General features: G+C 46.3%; 1 protein-coding gene and 1 long non-coding RNA gene across 5 annotated transcripts in view; one reads left to right on the top strand and one right to left on the bottom strand.

The window, feature by feature from the left end:
- Positions 1-16,350, top strand: part of ATXN7 (ataxin 7) — a 144,637-nt gene extending 128,287 nt beyond the window's left edge. For 3 of the 4 annotated variants that reach the window (XM_047094896.1, XM_047094897.1, XM_047094898.1), the window contains 5 exons: positions 1,917-2,182; positions 3,624-3,822; positions 4,215-4,336; positions 8,664-9,654; positions 12,199-16,350. In XM_047094896.1, the coding sequence (XP_046950852.1) occupies positions 1,917-2,182; positions 3,624-3,822; positions 4,215-4,336; positions 8,664-9,654; positions 12,199-12,216 (1,596 nt within the window). In that variant the 3' untranslated portion in view covers positions 12,217-16,350. Of the gene's footprint in view, positions 1-1,916; positions 2,183-3,623; positions 3,823-4,214; positions 4,337-8,663; positions 9,655-10,457; positions 10,525-12,198 lie in introns of all 4 variants that reach the window. The other variant, XM_047094899.1, reaches the window with a different exon arrangement.
- On the bottom strand, positions 13,557-19,056 carry LOC124523116 (uncharacterized). Its single transcript, XR_006964919.1, has 2 exons — positions 18,608-19,056; positions 13,557-16,798 (listed from the first exon to the last, which is right to left on the bottom strand). It is a non-coding gene; the product is annotated as an uncharacterized LOC124523116 (long non-coding RNA).
- Positions 19,057-20,985: the final 1,929 nt, after the last annotated feature.

Raw genomic sequence — 20,985 nt, forward strand, 5'->3', positions numbered from 1 at the left:
AATATTCTGTGATGGGGCAGAACAGACACGTTAGGACCTGAAAGGCCAGCCAGGAGGTTGACGAGCAAGAGGAAGAGGCACTTTGTATGAAGGGAGTGGGCGGCAGTGAGCCACGAGGAATAGAGGACCCCGTTACGTACCCAGTCGTGGCTGCGTGGTACTTGGGTAGCCCTGAAGAGTTCTGATAGGAGTGAGGGGCTCAGTGGAAATCCTTCCGATTTAGTCTTCAAACCAAGCTGGGAAAATATTGGTCATCTCTGCCTCCTTTCTTGGCTTGACTTTGCTATGTTAAGTACTAAGGGACGTTCAGAGACAGATGCTTCGACGTCTGTCCAGAGAGATAGGCAGGTGGACCAGTGATGTTATATGTTCATTCATTCATTCATTCAACACATATTAGAGGGCCATTATTTTTATATACTTCTTGTCTGAAGCATTTACTGAGTGCCCAGAGCACTAGTAGGTAGCTAGTACAGCCCTGAACAAAACAAAGTTCCTTATCTTCATTTAGGTTACTTTCTTATGGATATATTACATATTAAAGGAAATAAAGTGAAAGTTTAAAAAGAAACTAAAGTCACTGATGTAACTATCTCTGCCAGGTTAAATTTTGAGCAGACCTCGTGTTCAGTGTGTCCAGTCAGGAGGTAGGTTGTTACTGAATTGCAGAAGGACAGTTAAAGCCTAATTCCCCTCCAACCCCTAAATTATATCAAACATAAAAGCTTATAGAGCAACAATACATTTGTATAATGTGTAGGACCATAAACACACACAGAGTACAATTTGTGTTACTTTTGTAACATAAAAGAGTGAAGGAAATCTATAGATGAATTAACTTGTATTTACGGTATGTGATTTGGGGTCACTGTCTACTTACATTTTTGACAGACTTAAGACCCCAGCAGTAAGGAATAGTCAGGTTAACTTGATTTTATCTTCTTCTAGGAATGTGTTAGTCCCAAGGGAGCCTGAAAAGGCAAACAAACAAAAACAGGAATTATCAAATGCATTTGGTTTATGAGCCTCAAGCAGGGGGTTATGTTAGTTACCCTGTTGGCATGACTTTTCTTTTCCTTGATGTGCCCATCTCCCAGTTCTGAAATGGATGTCTTAGCTGTAGAAGTGCTGTCTGTCCATCTTCTTGATTTCCATAGTGAGTGTCTGTTTATAGGGATTCACTCTTCTTCATTGCCCCTTCGTGTTCACAGCCTTTCTCCTCGTGGCTTTGTAGTCTCTGTGTCTCCCCAGGCTTCCTCAACCAAAGCAGGATGCTTCCCTGCTTGCAAGATGCTTTGAGCCATTTTCTCTTGACATGGCATTTTCCCTGGAATAGAGAGAAACACTTGTCTAATTTTTACTTTCTAGTTGTTACTGGAAAAGGACACTTTTTTTTTTTTTTTTTTTTAAAGTAAGCTCTATGGGCAACGTGGGGCTTGAACTCACAACTCCACGATCAAGAGTCACATGCTCTACTGACTGAGCCAGTACATTTTTTTAGGGCATAAGCATTTCTTTCCTTTTAATATTTAAAATGTAAATGGCCCAGAAAAGGATTTTTCTATTTGAGCTGGTAAGAGCCCCAATAAGTAAACTGTTACAATGGCAATGTCACCTGTTCGTTTCTACTGTTTGCCATTCACTTATATACCCGGTGGCACAACTAACATTCCTTTTTTCTTCTGTGGAAATAGACTCACCAAATATGTGCTTCTACTCTAGCTAAAGAAGAAAGGTCACCGTCCTATGATTTTTAGCTTATCAGATGGTGAACAGCCTTTATGCTGTTGGTCCAAATTTCTTGTTTTGTTTTTTTTGTTGTTGTTTTTTTTAATTGGGAATGGTGTTTTTGGATATATGATAGAGAAAAAATTATTACTGAGATTCCTCAGTTTTTCTATTTTTTTGGTCTGTAGACACATTCCTTAACTCAGCGGAGGGCTGTCCAGGGTAGAAGAAAACGATTTGATGTGTTATTAGCCGAGCACAAAAACAAAACCAGGGAAAAGGAATCGATTCGCCATCCGGACTGTCAGCAACCAACGCAGCCTCTCAGGGACCCGCATCCCGCCCCTCCTAGACCTCCACAGGAGCCACACCAAAACTCTCACGGAGTGATTCCTTCAGAATCAAAGCCTTTCGTAGCTAGTAAACCTAAACCTCACACCCCCAGTCTTCCAAGGTAAGTCAGAGCCTCCAGCTCTATCCTTCCTTTAAAGAACAGACTGGCAGACACTGTGAACCCCCAGTGCAGTTATGAGATCGAGGAGTGTACATCAGGCTCACTCTAAGAAGATGAGAGATTTTTCTAATTGGGTTTTGAGGGAAAAAAAATTGTCGAGTTCATCAGTAACTTCCAACCAGGGCTCTTCTGGGCCAAATGCAAGCAGCACGAAGCAAGAGTGATCGCCACCTCTGCTCAGTGTCAGGTGTCTATTCTTAACCCCGCTGAGCAGGGCCCAAAAGCGGGTGCTGACCGCAGGTTAGTGACTGGAATATTTCACATGGCTTTGGCAGCAGTTTCCCATTCATTTGTCTCACTTGTTGCAAAAATACGGCAGTGGGAGGCCTTGCTGGGGATAGGCATTCGGCCTGAGTTTTTATAGCATCCCTTTATCAACCTATGTTTTCATTTATTCATTTGGGACCTTGGCCTAAGCACATACTAGGCATTTTAGCTGTTTAGTAAGTAGTGGACCAGAATGTCTTATGAGAACTTCCCTACATACCTCAGGGACAGTGAAGGTGGTACATGTGCATTTGCGCTTGTGTATTTAACGAAGTTAAAGTCACGGACCCTGTACCAAATTTCCAGAGAGAAAGGGAAGAGAAAGGTGTCAAGAATGAGGGCCTTCACTGTCGGCCACTGGCAGCAAGAACTTCAGCCTAGGAACGTGCCAACTCTTGGTTGCTGTGCCTAACCTCCCTGCTCGTGGGCCTGCCCCGATGTGAGCCCCGGGTGTGAGCAGCCCGGGAGGGCACCCTCGGAGGTGGCTCCCAAGAATGTGGCCGAGCCCGGGATGTCAGTTCCTTGGCACAGCCTTCCTTTGGCCATCTTCTCATTGAAATTTTTCCGTCGATGCAAAAGTCAGCCTAATTCTAGAATCAGCAGGCATGTATCCATGTAGGAAGCACTCCGTGCCGCTCTTGGCGGTAGGCCGTAGATGGTCCACGTAAAGCAGTGATGCTGCGTCCTCCTCTGAGCGCCTCCTGTCCCTCTCGGGTGCGGAGCACATTGCCAGCTATCGAGTTTATTGCCTCCGTAACCCTCATCCAGGTGAAATTTGAGGAGGAATCAAAGAAAGAATTCTCTTAAATTCTACTTCTATTTCCCCTTCTTTGGGGAGAATACAAGAGGCCCTGAGCCACCCAGGTGGCTGTAGAAGGGAGAACCCTTTATAAGTTCCTTTGGGTAGATCTGGCATACAACTTCATGTGACACCGTGCAGTTCGGGAGAGTGGATTCTTCACTCCCACGCCACCTGATCAACATCTGTTGCCCCAGTGCTAGTGGGGGACCCCAGGCCTCCCTAGGCGGTCTTGGCACGTTGTTATATCTGGGTTTGAGGCGGCTGGTTGCCGGACGTGTGATCTGATCGTTGCTGCGCTTTCTACTCACCAAGGCCTCCAGGCTGCCCTGCACAGCAAGGCGGGAGTGCCCCCATTGACCCTCCTCCAGTCCATGAATCTCCACACCCTCCCCTGTCTGCCACTGAGCCAGCTTCTCGGTTATCCAGTGAGGAGGGAGAAGGCGATGACAAAGAAGAGTCTGTTGAAAAACTGGACTGTCATTATTCAGGTCATCATCCTCAGCCAGCATCTGTAAGTTCCACATGCCCCCCCCGAGTTGACCCTCCCCACACAGCGGAGACAGGGCACTGAGGGCGGGGGGTGGGGTGGTTGCCAGGGATCTTGGCGTGCGTGTGTGTGTGTGTGTGTGTGTGTGTGTGTGTGAGACGTGGTCAGGGTGCGAGAGCAGCTCAGAACAGGGTGCCCCAGAGGCGGCACGCACTCAGTCCTGGGACACCTCCGGCTTTTGCCTTTCTCTTCTGTGGAACTCAGAGCTGGGCATCGTCACTCTCGTGCTTCACAGCCTGTGATACACAGCATGCGAGTTCTTCTGTGGTTGGCTTCTCTCCTGAAGGAGAGAGATCACAGACAGGCCGTGCCGCTGCCGGGATTAGCGAGCACGTATGGTATGTCCTCTCTTGCAGTTTTGCACATTCGGGAGCCGGCAGATTGGAAGAGGCTATTACGTGTTTGACTCCAGGTGGAACCGGCTTCGCTGCGCCCTCAACCTCATGGTGGAGAAGCATCTGAACGCGCAGCTGTGGAAGTGAGTGCCTGTCCCAGCGCCTCTGGGGCCGGGAAAGGGGGCTGACCTCACCTGGGGCCGCATCCTCTTTACGTCTTAAGGGACTGGGCTAATGAAGATAAGCTTATCTAAAATGAAAACGTGGCCTTTGACTATCCCTGAGAAGGCCCCTCATCATTTATTCATTCAGTCTTTTCAGCAAATATGTATTGCTCTGGATGATGGGGTTCCAGGCAGTGAGGGAGTTTCCACCTGTGTGGGGTTTGCATTCGGGGGAGGGGGGCACAAAAACCACCAAACAGCGAATCCGTAGGGGTTATAGCTCGTCATAAGGGAGATCATGGAAGCTCTAACAATCACTGAGACTTACTGAGACCTTACTGTGTGCCAGGCCAGTTGCATTTAATTTTCACAAGGCGCTGCCTCTGGTGACCTCGATTATCCCTACTTTACAGATACTGAAACTGAGAAGTCACACAGCAAGTTGGTGGTAGGGCCAGGGTTTAGACCCACAGGCAGTTTGGTTGCAAACAGAGAGCTAAGATGGAAAAACAACAAGCTGGAGAGATTCAGGGCAAACCTCGCTGAAGAGGTGATCCTAGAGCAGAGATGGAGAGAAGGATAGAAAAGGCAGCCAGGGGATGGAGGGGCAGGCAGAAAGAACCATGTGTGCAAAGGTCCTGAGTCAGAAAAGATCATACTTGTCTGAAAAAAGCGAGAAAGCGATCATGGTGCAAGACGAGACCTAAGAAGCTGGCAGGGGCCAGATGACTCTGAAATTGATTCTGAGTACAGTGGGGAGCTGCTGAGGGCCTCAGGAAGTGGAGCCATGTGCTCTGATTTACAGTGTAAGATGGTCATCTTGTGTGTCCGTATGTGGGCTGGTATTTCCTACGTGGGATTTTAAGTGGAAGAAGAGTTCCATGGCCAGAAGGCTCAGCTTTTTCTCAAGTGACATAGTTTTCATTACCACAGGACTTCTCAGAGTCTTTAAGGGGCACACTGTTCATTATACCTCTCAAAGCAGGAGATTTTATTTATAATGTGGAACATCTCCCAAGCTCTTTTGACCTGGGAACGTCTTTTAGGGGAGTATCTTTGGGAACTTAACGTTTGGTGGAACCTATTTTTGGAAATACTGAGTTTTGTTAAACCAAGGGGGCTGTCCACTGATTCACATGTCATTCCATATTCTCCATTTGGGCATCATTTACTAGAGCCTCCCTGAACAGACTCTGCCAGTACATCCACTTGCCTTGCTGCCTTGGTTTCCTGATAAAGTCAAAGGAAGCTGGTCAGAGGCCTCGGATAGTCTGCAATCTGAAGAACCGCCTCTGTGATCATGAACAGGACTTGAGTTTATTCACTTAGAAAATCAGACCCAGAGCAGTGGTGCTCTACTTTTCAATTTCACATTTCTTCCTGGGTTTTACTAGATAAGAGGCTCCTCTTTCGTCTTTATGAAGGAACATTGCCCTTGCTCAGGAAAAGCGGGGCACTGGTTTGTTGGGATTCTAGGGGTCTGTCAGCATCAGAAAACCCCCAAATACGTGAAATCTCAGCTTCATATTTCTTGAGACTGCCCACCAGGACTTGGAGAGCTCATTGAGCACCCTGAAATGTGGATTTAGTGAATTCCTAAGAGTTGAGAAGTGTCCTCAGAATGACTTTTTCCCATTATCCTGAGAAGTGGTTCGTGGCCAGTAGTTGGGGTGCATATGGTTTCAGTTCCTAGTGGCTTGTGGGGGGGGGGGTGTTGTCCTCTTTCTGCGGTGAACCTGGGAAGACACAAGATCATGAGGTTGCCTCTACCGTCTCTCTCTTTGTTCTGTCAGAGGCCGACGACCTTATCAATCACTTGTTCCTAGCAAAGAGGAAATCGTGCCTTTCCGCTAACATGAACTTAGGTTTTAAAAAAAGGCCAGTACAGCAGAGACAGATGTTTTGCTCAGTGATGAGCTGGCGCACAGGCCTGGGGCAGACGGTAGCTTGGAGTGAGGTGCTGTGAGTGACGCTGGCCACTGCAGGCAAGCTTCTCGGGCAGCCCCTGAGATTTGGTGGGAGGAGCTGAGCACTTCTCAACTGCAGGAGAACAGTCCTCAGGTGGCATCTTTGATGCACTCAACAGAACTCCCAAAGTGGTCAAGTTCCATCCTGCTGGCTCAGCCAAAAGTCCTCTCTTCCAGGAGGACCCCCGGTTTGGGTGCCACCCTCCTTAGTTCCTTACTCCTCAGTTACCTATTGCAGCTAAGGATATGTGGAAGTGGGATTTGAGTATGACAGTGAAATAAGTCATCTTCAATATAGGAATCTGGACACTGGTCAAATTGGACTAGCACTTCTTCTGGAGCATGCCCAGGACCGCAAAGGCCAGTTCCAAACTCTGTGATTTCTGTCAAGTGCTTGTCCACTTTTGACTGGGGACCATGATTCCACATTCCTTAAGGAAGGGATGGGATCATCAGCAAAAGGTTTTTCTTTGGTGGGGCGTGGAATAGGGGGCAATGTCGAGGTCCAGAATTTGTCAGATTGGTAATAAATTCACTTGGGTAAAAAAAAATGAATATGAAGAGGTATACAGTTCAAGGTTTTAGTCTCCCTGGTCCCCACATTCGTTTTGCCCACCCTCCCCGCCACCACTACCCCCAGACAGAAGCATTTTTATTAATTGCTTGTATATCTTTGCAGAGTTGATTTGTATGGACGTAGATCAGTACAACTACATATTCTTTATTTGTCTCATCCTTACGCAAAAGGTAACGAATGACTTAAAAGAGCTTTTTTACCAGGGACCAATATGTTGTGCAGAGAGATCCACATGTCTCCCTCTATGGAAGCTTTTCCTTTTCCCAGGATTTGGTTCCAGCTGCCTGATATTTAGGCTTCGTTTCCCTAAGCCACCTGGTGGCCGCGCGAAGCCAGTGCGCCCAGTGAGCCCGAGCAGTGCTACACGCCTCCATTTAGAGCAGGGCTTCTCAGAGGTGCCAGTGCCCACGGATTGCCTGGGGATCTTGTTGAGATCCAGATTCTGATGAAGTAGGTCTGGGTGGGGTGCAGGGACTCATCGTTTCTCATAAGCCTTTCAGGTACTGTCCGTGGTTGTCCTCTGTGAGTAGTATGGGGATAGAGCCCAGCTTCTCGGTCTTTGCTTCTTGTTGGAATCTCCCAGAGAGACTGAGAAACTTCTCTCGTCTGGACCCCACCCCACAGGGACTTGGGTGTGGTCGGTCTGGATGCATGGATCTCTAGGGCCAGAGCTACACTCCTGAATGGGGGGGGTTCTAGCTGGGACAAATACAGTAAATAGTTCTTTTTATTAATAGTTACAGGCCTTAAAAAGCATCTGGAAAGCACTTTGGCAGAAGTTTAGGGCAAGTCTCACTTGGAAGATGAGAAGCTGGAACCCTAGCTGGTGCAGTGACTGGATCAGCTGTTGCTGCCCTGTGAAGTCAGGACCAGGCCGGTCTTGGCGCTTGCCTTCCATTCAGGCCATTGTCTGTGTTGCTACCTCGCTGTTGGTTCTGCCATAGGGGTTTTTGAAATTTTGGTGCTGTCACATGTTAAAATCGTAGCAAAAATGGAAAGAGGCCTCCCTGGTCTGCCATCTGAATGACTCTCTAATCCCCAGGTTGGTCCCTTGCCCGGACGTTAGTAACAAAATACACTGTGCCATCACTGTGGCTGGAAACCCTGAGATGTGCTTCAGGCCTGAAGTTAGGACCTAGCAGTTGCTATGAAATTGTTCTGCCCTTCCTTTCTCCTCTTTGTTCGTGAATTCTCTCAACATTAGTGCGCCTTCTGTACTGCAGGTGCTGTGGGCACAGTTTTAAATAAGGTGTGCCCTGCTCTCTAGAGAAGTTAGTGATCCACAGTTACATGTGGAAGCTGCCTTGAGTTCCCCCAAGTCTGGGAACTGGCAGAGTGAGTCTGTGGAAAACCAAGCGAGTCTGGGTGGTCAGGACAGATTTCCTAAGAAAGTGATGGTGGGCCGAAGGTACGAGCTGAGCAGAAGTTGGGGTCATAGTATTGTAGGCGGAAGATGGACAGGGCCTCACGTCCAGGCCTGTTGTTGTGATGTAAGAAGGGTTGCTGGGTGGAATCTAGGAGGCAGTGTGAGGCTGGGGACCGGTGGTAGGTGAGGCACACCGGGCTTTCCACACCATTGTTCTGAGAGCCCCGGCAAGGCCTTGCAAAATTTGAAGCAGAGAAGCGGCAGGATCGGCTGTGCGTTTCAGGTTGATCCTCTGACGGGTGTGTGCTGCTCAGTGCCAGAGATGAAGGGTCACCCCTCCGTGCGTTTCCGTGAAGGGCTCTGCTGACGATTACTCACTGCCCCCTCTTTTTGCAGGAAAATCCCACCAGTGCCCAGCACCACAACACCCGTCTCCACACGTGTTCCTCACCGGACAAACTCTGTGCCCACATCGCAGTGTGGGGTCAGCTATCTGGCAGCGGCCACTGTGTCTACGTCCCCAGTCCTGCTCTCGTCCACCTGCATCTCCCCAAACAGCAGAGCGGCACCAGCTCATGGAACCACACTGAACGCACAGCCCGCCGCCTCCGGGGCAATGGATCCTGTGTGCAGTATGCAATCCAGACAAGTGTCCTCTTCGTCCTCCTCCCCCTCCACACCCTCTGGCCTTTCCTCAGTCCCCTCCTCCCCTATGTCCAGAAAACCTCAGAAGTTGAAATCCAGCAAGTCTTTGAGGCCCAAGGAGCCTTCTGGTAACAGCACTAACTGTCACAATGCCAGTAGCAGTACCAGCGGCGGCTCAGGAAAGAAACGCAAAAATAGCTCCCCACTGTCAGTCCACTCCTCCTCCTCCTCCTCCTCGTCCTCTTCCTCCTCCTCCTCTTCTTCTCATTCCATGGAGTCTTTTAGGAAAAACTGTATGGCACACTCTGGGCCTCCCTACCCCTCAACGGTAACATCTTCCCACGGCATCGGCCTCAACTGTGTGGTTACTAAAGCGAACTCGGTGAGTGTCCGGCACGACCAGTCAGGGAGGGGCCCCCCCGGTGGGAGCCCCGCTGAGTCCATCAAGAGGATGAGTGTGATGGTGAACAGCAGTGACTCCACGCTTTCTCTTGGCCCGTTCATTCACCAGTCCAGCGAGTTGCCCGTCAACTCCCACGGCAGTTACTCACACTCTCACACTCCTCTAGACAGACTCATAGGAAAGAAAAGAAAGTGTTCGCCCGGCTCAAGCAGCGTCAACAACGGCAGCAGCAAACCCACAAAGGTTGCCAAATTGCCAGCCATGAACAACGTGCACATGAAACACGCGGGCGCCAGCCCAGGGGCACAAGGACTGACGAACAGTTCCCTCCTTCATCAGGTAGGACATGGACTGTGAGCCCCGCGGGGACGCCCCCGTTTCCTCTCCCTTGAACTCTTGCACCAGCTCGGACGTGCGTGGCAGGGTTGGTTAGTTTGCCTGTAAACACGTGTCCAGCTTTGTGGTCTCCTTTCAAAAAGGAAGCGTTCACGGCCATGTGAAGGTAAAACAGTGTATCTGCCAGAATTTCTCATGACTTGGAAGATGCTCCTGGGTAAGGAAACCACGCAGTGTGTTTTAGCAGATAGGGCTGCAGAAGCTGCCCAACCTGCGGGACGGCAGCATGCCCTCCGAGGTCGGTGAGCACAGCCCTGGGGGGCACGTCCCGAGCCGCTGCCTGGGGGGGAAGGCGGGCTGTGTCTTCCTGGAGAGTGCGTCTCTAGTTTGTTCCTCTGGAGAAAGCTGGTCTGCGGTCACACTGGTCTAGAAAGGGATGGTTTAAATTTTAAAGACCTTTTAATAATTTTCCCATCAAAGAATTTGATTCTCTGGTTGACTCTGTCCTTATGTTCCCTCACAGTTTTCCAGGGAGGCAGGAAAACAGTAAGTGTGGGTAGAGACGAAGACTAAAATCTCAAATTTCAGAGCTTAAAAAGAGACGTGAACGTGGCCCATTTGTACAGCAGTGGCTCCCTGGGTGTCGGGTTCATATGGAACTGTGACTTTCTCTCGTGCGTTCTTTGTTCCCACTCTCCTACCTGTTGCTGGTTTCCCCTGACCCTCTTCCCCCTGGAGCCCCTTCCTCCAGCATCCTTGGCTCTGAGTCCCAATCTCTCCTCTCCTCTCGTTTCTTCAGTCATCAGCAGATCTCCTCTGCTTGCTGTCGAACAGGAATTTCAGCAACATCACCCCGGAGCCCTGATTTGCAGTGTGGGGGCTGCTTTGATTTGTTTTGTTTTTCATCTTCAGAACTTAACTCAAATGGCAGGTTAGGACTTCTCCAGAATATACTGGGAAGCTTCTTTCTGTGATAGATTTCCTTCCAATATCTGCGTGAATTAATACCCAGCGCCAAAGATACAGCGAACATAATTATCGGTGAATTTAAATAGCAACTGCTTAAATTTTTCTCCATGAGCCTCAAGTCTATAGGGGTTGTTGGTATGTTGCTTGGCTCTTTGAGCAAGGCGTCCCTGGACATGTGAAAATGGGCTTTTACTTCTTGGTTTGTAGTTACTCATCGTAGTTTATGAGCATAAAAATTCAGTGCGAACACTGCAGGAAGTAGTATAGCCATCCTTTAAAAACTCCCTTCTGAGTGTAGTTTCCTGATTCTGTGTGAACCTGGAGGAGGGATGTTCCGTTTTGCTGTGATGCCCAGTACATTACGTTACTGAGTGCGTCTGTCTTCACATAGACATCGCTGTGGCCTCAGTACTCCACAGGTGACAGGAGGGGAAGAGACTGGTGGGCACAGCAGTGCCTGTGGAAAATGAGGAAATAGGAGCCCCATCCACACAGAGCAGAACCTCCCAGAAACTGGTTACTGATTTCAAAGAAACTGCAGATTTGGACTTGCATGAGAAGTTTGGCCACTTTTACAAGTTATGCAATACTTTTCTTTTGTTTTTTAACCTGGTATAGCCCACACATCTGCCCAAGTACGGCTCTTAGCGGTTTGCCGCCTCTGATGTCCACCATCTGTGAGGGCTCTCCCACTAGGACAGGCTGAGTTTGGGGTATCAAAATTTGTTTCAACTTCAGTTTGTATTTGAGAAAGATTTTCTCTGTGTAGTGGAAAACTTTTTTATTACGCTGCACAAAGCTTAGGGTGGTCCATGACTACAGATCGGAGGATCGGTAAAACCCCAGAAACGTGTTGCATGATTTTTATGTCTGTGCTCGTTTATCTGCAGAAGGGATCCTGTAGCTTCCATCAGAATCTTAAAGGTACCCATGACTCCAAAATGCTTTAAAGAATACTCCTCTCAGAAAAGTAGGAACCTCAGTTCTGTTTCTTGTGGAGCTGATTTTAAAATGGGTAAATGAGCTGGTTGAAGCCCTCTATGCCAGGGAATGCTGGGGGACATACTGGGAAGCCTGGCAGGTGGGGCCTGGCAGCTTCCCCTGAGCCCTTAGTGTGCTCACGGCTTCTGCAGCCAAGGGCTTATGGTGGGAGAGTGGGGGGTCTGAGTTCCCGCTCCCCGGGCAAGGGCACCGCGTTGGGTATGAGTTTGCACACCTGTGTGTGCTAGCCCACGTGACCTTGTTCAGTTCTCAGCTGACAACCTGGAATACCTTCAAGGAAATGAAATCAGTAGATAAAACCAAAAGGCAAACATGAGAGCCTTTTCTCTCGGCTAGAAACCTGGCCTGCATCTCTTCTAGACGATTTTCTAAAACTTAGTCTTCTAGAATGATTGTGCCCAAGGGTGATGAAGGCTTTTGAAAGCTCAGGCCCAGTTCTATAGCTGACTGCCCCTGACATCTGGAGATTTTAGTGGCGCGTGGCCTTTGGAATATTCGTGTTGAGTATCGGGGCAGTGCCGCGTACAGCTGCTTACTTACCTTTTCATTGTTTCCCCACCCCCTCTTCTTTGAAAGCCAAAGGCACGTCCCTGACAGCTGAACATGGCACGGGGAGGAATAATCTGGACACTTTTGACGACAAGTTACACCTCCACTCAGCACTATGGACTCCACGATGCCTTTGAGTCTGTTTTCCCAACCTCCTGTGGGCCTCGAGGGTAGAAATCTGCCGGGCTGTTGTTGTAACGAGGATTTCCCTGAAGCTATGTCAGTAGCAGTGAGTACTCGTAAAGGACACTGGATCAAGTTCAGCCACCGAAATTGCTTTTATCAGTGTTAAAGTGGTCTGGACTGCTTGCTACCAATCTGTGAGAAGTTTTTGCTTTGTTTTTTAACTTGCAGCACATCATGGAGCCGCTCTTTGAGTAGATTGGCTGGGGGAGAGCATGTCTTGGCAAAAGCATTACTGTAGACTTTCTCCCTTCCTCCTCTCCCTGTCCCAGGTGTTTTTCTTACACTGTCTTCTGTGGGTCCCTCTCCAGCAGTTAGGTACCCCAGCTGGAGACGCCTTCTGGAGGAGGGCAGAGCTGCCCCCTGCACAGCCCTTCGCAGAAGGGCTCGGTCGTTAGGTATCTTACAGCAACTCTCCAGGATTGGAATACGGACGTTAGCGCGAGGCACCGGGACAAAATAGCCTGTGTTTTCCCCCAGCCTTTTGCAGGTGATTTGGGATAGAAGCTGTCAAGAGTTTCTAACTTACAAACTGGTTTAAAGCCATTGATGCCCAGAAAGCGAGTATATGACATTTTAGAGGCTTACTTTTCATGGTACAAAAGCAATTCTGTGTGATTTTTTTTTTTAAGAAAATGCAAATGCAAACTAGTTTTGATAATGGAAAGCCAAATTTTGGTTGGGGAAAGGGGGGGGGGTGGATGAAATCACTATGGGGGGAATGTTTTTCCAAGATTTCCAAAGAGATGGAATTTTTTATCCTTCAAGTTTTCATGTTAAACAGTATGGTAGATTGGGCTGGCTGTCCTGCTCAGTCTCCCATTTTTAAAAAATTGCCTTTGTAAAGTGAAATTATTAGGATGCAGCAGAAACTGTCATTCACTAAGTCATTAATATACTTAATGTTTCCAGGGCACTCTGTGCATTACCCTCAGTCTCTGTGGATACTGTCCTGGGACTCTGTAAATTTCTGTGTCGAGTGCTCCCCATATTGTGTGTGTATCTGCACTCCCCTTCCTGTCCACGTGTTCATTTGGATGCCAGTGGGTGGGGAGCAGGCACCCAGGGAGGGGAGTAGGCAGATGTGTACGTGTGCCCATGCACAGATGCTGTGACGCATATATAGTGTCTCCCCGACAGACCCTCCTTTCTGGGGATTAATGCCAGCCATCTTCCTGAGAGAGATTTGGAGACCTTCGTGGTTATTCGTTTATTTTTTTTGAATACCCCATCCCAAAAGACAGAGCTTAATATGTTAAAACGTCATTGCTTAAGAAGGTATCATTGAATTTGGGGGATGAGCTGGGGCATTTTAACTGGTGATTCCACTCTCACAGCTCCTGAAACAGTAAATAACCCAGGCACTTGTACTTAGAAGAACACACAAAGTTGCCGAACACCACAGGGTAAATTTCCCAAGGCTCTGATCATTGTTCTGGGCAGAGCCTGGACAGAGCGAATCAGTGCATCCTTTTTTTCCCTACAGTTTTTGAGTTACAAACTTCAGTTTCAGGGAATTTCAAGTCAACAACAGGTAGAATGAATAAATACTTGGTTACCAGCCTAATAATGTGAATTGCTACAGAATTACTCTTATTATGTAAGACAACGAAAACTTTATGCAGATACTTTAGCTATAAATTGATGTAAACTATTGATTTTTTTTTTAAAGGAAGGGGAGAGGAGTATCTTGTTCACTTATTATGCAATCAGTAAATATTTTTAAAAAATGATACTATAGGAGAGCTTATTAAGAAGAGTGCGTGGATGGGCCAGTTTGGTGCAGTTAGGAGAAATCGGTCTGGTTGTTCCGTCCCAGTGGAGGGAGAGAACGGAGGTAAGGGGGAATCAGAACGTCTTTAGTTGATTCCTGGGTGACAAGTGCAATGGGGTATGGGTAGAATTTATTTTCAGAGCCAAGGGGACTTGATGGATATAAATAAAGTTGCTTTTAGCAATGGAATTTATAGACAGATCATGTTGTTCCGAAAGATGTGAATAGGACCCATGATAGCAAGTTGATTCAGAATTATGTAGATATTTAGATAAGCGAGTGTTGATCATTTGATTTCTTAGACTGAGGTTTTAATTGAATTTCATTATGTCTCCCGGTAGTACACAGATGATCGGGATTAGGAAATTAGCCATTTTGGATTCTGCCTGCCACAAACAGACCTATTCTAAACAGTGCTATTAAATTTTAGACTGTTCAAATATTTTATTTTCTCCTACAACTACTTTTTATTATAATGAACAATTAAGACCATTTAAAACACGGGAGTACAAGTATTTTTTTGAATTAAATTAACTTGCAAAAACCAAATTTGCAGTGGTTGGGTTGTTTCTAGACAGACTTTGGTATCAATTTAAAACCAAGATAATTTTTATATTCTTTCCAATAGAATTTCATGACAACTCCTGCAGTTTTCTTAACCTACAAAAAAAAAAAAATGTGCTGCAATGATGAACAAAGAATTCTACAAAACCTACTTTTGTATCTTTATTTTGGAATTTCTTGTTCTATTATAAATATGGAAGTATCCCTATTTCAGAAGACATATTTTGTTAAAAATGAATTGTACATATTTAAATATGTATTTTTGCACAGGTCTTTTTTTCTGATATCCTGTTTTGGTACAATTGAGATCATCTAGTATTTATTTATTAATTAATAAAAGTAAATACCTTTTTATAATTTGAAGTGGTTCACTGCCAAGCCAATAGTTCTAGAACCTGCCTCCTTTACAGTTTAAGGGATGCCTCTGTTCTGTGAAAGTCTTGTTGTCCCTTTTCATGTCTCGGGAGTGGATTCGTACAGACGAAGTGGGCATTGCTTCTCTCTAGTTGCCTGATTTCCCGATAGACTACATGTAACTAAGTGACACACTGCTTTTCTTTCGTTAGTGTTTTGTGTGTGAGTGTGCGTGTGCGTGCGTGCGTGCCTGTGTGTGTGTATGTGTACGCTCTGAGCACATGTGTGTTAGTCTGTGATGTGGTTTCAAACTAACGGAAAAAGTGCCTGAACCTAGTTTTAAGCTTCGACAGATTCTTTAAAAAGACTTGAATGTTCAGTTGAAACCTTTGGAGTTTGCTTTTTCCACCTAAATATTGTTTCTAAAATTTTAGGGGAGGGGTTGAAAACCACCGATGCTGGTAATTTTATAAGGTATTTTAAAATTAAGGCCTTTTGGTTCACGGTAATTCAACTGGTGACGTATTGCCCGGTGGCAGCAAGGGTTACAAATCTGTTTTGTCAGCCAGCAACTTAGATGATATATCCGTTTTGTTATTCACTCATGAAATACAGAGTTTAAAATAGAATATTTAAAATATTTTCTATTCCAAAAATATAATACAAAGTACCTCTGAAAACATTGCAAAATGTATAATTTGAAAAATGTAACTTATAAAGGCAGCTGTCTTCCTGCAAGAGTTCTGTTGCCAAGGAATTTCTTACTGTCTCATTATGTCCGGGGTGGGGAAGGGGGGGTGGGAGGGTGGGGGGCTTTGGAAATGATTGTGAAAAGTTTCATTGTTTAACAGAAAATAATCATTTTTACATTTTGTGCAAAACATTTTACATTTTCAGATCATTTAAATGAGCACTACATACTGTCAGTGTGAATGTAGGGCCTTGAAAAGCATTTTGCTGTTTTTTTGAGCTTGGTTATAAAAGCAATCTCCTGTGTTGAAATGTGTGAATAGTGTGATAATTTGTACACATAATCAAGAGCATCTCAGCTGGACTTCGTGTTGGCTGCTGTATAGAAACATGAACAAATGTCAAGGGATAGAAAATTACTTTGGATATTTAAAAGAGAAGAAATATATAGTCTATTTGTTTTGTAACAAGTTTCTGTAAATAAAATAATTTATACTATTTATAAGAAAAGGTTGTGCTTTGCTTTATGAGAAATTAGTTTGTGGAACAAACATGTTACTAAATGGGCAATAAAATTAGGACTTCTCAATAAATAAGGCTGGCTGCATGAAATATTTTACATGTTTCTGCCTCGTGATCCTAAACCCCTTTCAATCCCGTCTGACTTGCATTCATTTTTGGCATCAGACCCCCTTGTGAAGCACCTATGTTTACCTTCCCTTCTGTATAAGCTGAGTACTTGTGAGGGCTGAGGATGTTTCATTCTTGGGCACAAAGCTTTGCTTCGGAGCAATTGATGACTGGGTAAACTGTGAACACTACTGCATTCTTGCCCTGCAGGTTTGTCAACAAAGGGAAGTCGATAGATTGGGAAACACGTTCTCTTTGTGCTTGCTTTTGTGTAAATGCGATGGCGTGTGGTCGGTTTTCTGTTTGTATCCCGAGGTAAGTTTTGTATCCATGGCTAGTCCGATCTCTTCCTTGCTTTTACGTACTTCTTCCTTCACCGGCAGTGCAGGTGCATTTCGGTATTATTCAGCGCACAACATAAACTTTTTGTCTCTAGAAATTGGACAAGTTTGACAATTTACAAATCATTCTAAAAAATTAAAAATTATTTTTGTTGCTTAAGATAACAAAGGAAGCGACTGATTTGTGTGTTGAAGAAAATGTCCAGATACTAATTGGAGTGAGGGTAGTTTCAACCGCCCACCACACCATGGACTTCCCATTCCCTCCTTAGATCAACCAACTCCTAAATCATCCCTAAGAAGCTCCTTTTGCCTTGGGCGTCCTTCTTCAACTTTCTGGGAGGAGGTTCACTCAATTTTTTTTTTTTTTTTTAAGTTTATTCACTTCGGGGGTGGGGGGGGGGGTGGGGAGAATCTCAAGGAGGCTCTGCGCAGTCAGTGCAGAACCCGACGCAGGGCTCGAATTCGTGAACCACAAGATTATGACCTGAGCTGAAATCAAGAGTCGGACACTTAACCAACTGAGCCACCCAGGTGTCCCGGTTCACTCAATTTCTTAACGCTTTTTTATTTCCCTTCCCTTGCAGGTAACCTGGCCGTGAATAGCAGGAGATGCTCCCAATGCAAGGAAGGGGGGTTGGCAGGAAGGCAGGGTAAGGTCATTCTCGGCAGAGGGAGCAAACTGGGCAAGCATAGGTGGGAAGAAATGTGGAAGAGAGATCCATTCTAGGTGAAGCTTCTGGAAAGGAGGGGCTAAAGGGTTGCAGAAGTTGGTACCACATTGTCAAGGACCTTAAATGTCATGGGGCCTTCATTCTCAGGGACATACCGTTTAACCAAATGTAGCTGTCAGAGCCCTGAGATTGTCGGGGCCTAGAGCCGGTGTGGTGCAAGTGCCAAAAGTCAAAGCCATTTCAATCTTTGCTGAAAATCCCTTTTTCTTGCACTTCCCTCTCTTTTGCCTTACACCACCTCCTTTACACGTCTCTGCCTTGTCTCCTCCTCTCTGCCTCTGCCTATATATATATATATATAAAATTTATTGGCAAATTGGTTTCCATACAACACCCAGTGGTCATCCCAACAGGTGCCCTCCTCAATGCCCATCACCCACTTTTCCCTCTCCCTGACCCCCATCAACCCTCAGATTGTTCTCAGTATTTAAGAGTCTCTTATGGTTTGGCTCCCTCCCTCTCTGTTATTTTGTTTTCCCCCTTCCCCTCCCCCATGGTCTTCTGTTAAGTTTCTCAGGATTCACATAAGAGTGAAAACATACGGCATCTGTCCTTCTCTGTATGACTTATTTCACTTAGCATAACACTCTCCAGTTCCATCCACGTTGCTACAAAAGGCCATATTTCATTCCTTCTCATTGCCAAGTAGTATTCCATGGGGTATATAAACCACAATTCCTTTATCCATTCATCCATTGATGGACATTTAGGCTCTTTCCATAATTTGACTGTTGTTGAAAGTGCTGTTATAAACATTGGGGTACATGTGCCCCTGTGTGTCAGCACTTCTGTGTCCCTTGGATAAATTCCTAGCAGTGCTATTGCTGGGTCATAGGGTAGATCTATTTTTAATGTTTTGAGGAATCTCTACCCCGTTTTCCAGAGCGGCTGCACCAGTTTGCATTCCCACCAACAGTGCAAGAGGGTTCCCGTTTCTCCACATCCTCGCCAGCATCTATAGTCTTCTGATTTGTTCATTTTGGCCACTCTGACTGGCGTGAGGTGATATCTGAGTGTGGTTTTGACTTGTATTTCCCTGATGAGGAGCAACGTTGAGTCTCTTTTCATGTGCCTCTTGGCCATCTGGATGTCTTCTTTGGGCCCCCCTCCTCATCCTAATCAAAGAATTCTCCCTTCAGCCAAACCTACAGTCTTCCCCACCTTACCCGACTTGCTACTCTGTCAATCCTTTCCTTCAAGAAAGAAACTCTTGCTTCTGTTGCTAATGGGAGTTCTTTAAACTTGTCTTTCACCTTAGAAAGCTGTGATTTTTTCTCAGATGGTAAATGAGGTCACGGGAGTATATGAGTTTACCTAGGAAAAATAGGCAGCTATTAGATTTGGCTCATTATTATATTAAAATAATGCCCATCTAGTTGAATGCCTGAAATGCCCATTGAAGCATGTTGCAAACAGTATCACAAAGCCTCTCTAGAGTAGGAATTTTGATCCTGTTCATATGGATGTGAAACATCTACGAAGTTAAGTGTCTTGCCTACGGTTCCACAACTCCTGGTGACGCCGCCAGGCTGTGAATTCAGGCCTATCAGATCGTGGGTTCTTAATCTTTTTATTTCTTTCACAGATTACAAGAATCGCATGAAAGGAGTTATGGATTCTCTCTGCCAGAGGCACAGATGCACCGCATTTTATGTTCCACTTCCAGGACTTCACAAACCTGAAGGCCGTCCTCCACAGCCCAAGGATAGAAGAAAGCGCTCGATGAAACTTGGGAGAAAGAGTGTATTTTGGTGAAGACAGATCAGTAAAGAGTGAAGTTAGCAGCTCAGGGAAGGCAGAGGATGAGGTGGAAATGGTTTTGTTAGAAGTTTAGACAGACAGATGACACCCCGTCGTCATTAACCCCGTTGTCATTAACAACCCAGTCATCAACCCACTCAGGTAAGGTTTGCATTTCCTCCTCCCTCTTTCTCCAGGATAATTGGAACAACAGGTATTGGTTGAGTGGAAAAGGTAGAACTTGAGCAGGGTGCTCAAGCAGGGAGCAAGGAATTAAGGCCTGTGAGTGAGGGTCTGGCTCAGTCCATGATGATGGGCTTGATTGGGTATTCAAGGGATAGAACCGGAACCGTATTTGTAATCATCCTCCCGGTAAAGTCTCCTGATCCCCCTTCCAAGTAACTTGTCTGTGATGAGACAAGTTAAGTGATTTGTTCAAAGTCACAAAGCCAAGTCCACGTTTAATTTAGTGTGGCCGTTAACGGAAGAGGGGCTAACCAAAGCGGATCCGGATTAAAGAGTTAGGAGGGTGGCATAGCACTTTAAGGACAGGTCAGGGAACAGAGGGGTCAGATGGTGGGGTCAGAGTCGAATAGCAGGTTTCGGTTTTAACAACAGAGCTGTTCAGAGGTGCTTGTGATTCCTGCGTCCTGGGAGATAGAGACTACGGCAGGGGACAGAAGTGGCAGGGGAGAGAGCCCTGGAGTTCAGCCTAAGGAACCGTGAGGCGAGGCTCTTACTGCATAGGTTGCCAGTTTCAAAGTCGTCAGGGTTGAGAGGAAGACCGAGCCAGCTGCTCGGTCAGGCGTAAATAGGATGGAGAGCTTGGAGGTCTAAAGGCAGTGAGCACAAGTGAGTCGGTGGCATTGTAGGTGGTGAACAGCTTCATAGAGAAGCCATTTTGAATGAGGGTGGAAATCCTAGGGCCAGGAGAGAGCAACGGTCTAGCAAACGGTGGACTGCGTGTTGGCCCCAAGTTCTGCGGTATATATGAGGGAACAGCCCTTAACAGAGGACTTCAAGAAAAGCAGAGTCCTCAGAAACCAAACACAGAGTTTTATCAGCCTCGATGTTACACTAATTGCAGAGACCCTGGAAAAGCGGGCCTCTGGCGAACTCTTAAGGGGTTGGCAAAGTTGCCAGGATGCCACGTATTGGCAGTCCTGACGACGTGGTCACTTCCCTGAGGCGGTCTCAGGATTTAGAACTGCTGGACCGAGACTGATCACAGAGTGGCCCATTGCCCACCCTTAACTTTTCACATGCAGTGTGTACTGGGAGGTTTATGGCAGAGCTTTCTGAGTGACAGGAGGTAATCCTCCCCCTTGACCGTGTACTTCCAGGTTACAGTGAGCTGGACCAAACTTCTACAATTCTTGGTATCCTTTGTAGGTCTTCAGAAACACAGTAATGCAAACCCATGTTCTGTCTGTGTCTTTGGAACCTAGTGGTTATCTAAGCTTTTCATGTTTTCCAAATAGGGATTTAACTTCATTCCCCCATGGCCATTGTGGAGGTGGTGGGTCTCCTACAACTTGTAGTTTGTACTGCATGAGGAAGGTGAGAGATTACCTTATCCCCCTCTCCCCCCGACCCCTATCATGGAGGAAGCTAATATTTCAAGCATCAGCCATTAATCCTCTTTAAAATTTTTTTTTTCAACGTTTTTTTATTTATTTTTGGGACAGAGAGAAACAGAGCATGAACGGGGGAGGGGCAGAGAGAGAGGGAGACACAGAATCGGAAACAGGCTCCAGGCTCTGAGCCATCAGCCCAGAGCCTGACGCGGGGCTCGAACTCACAG

This window comes from Lynx rufus, unplaced genomic scaffold, assembly GCF_022079265.1.
Source record: "Lynx rufus isolate CCGP_SWC_20201006 ecotype Redwood Valley unplaced genomic scaffold, mLynRuf1.p SCAF_4, whole genome shotgun sequence".
NCBI classification, from domain to species: Eukaryota; Metazoa; Chordata; class Mammalia; order Carnivora; family Felidae; genus Lynx; species Lynx rufus.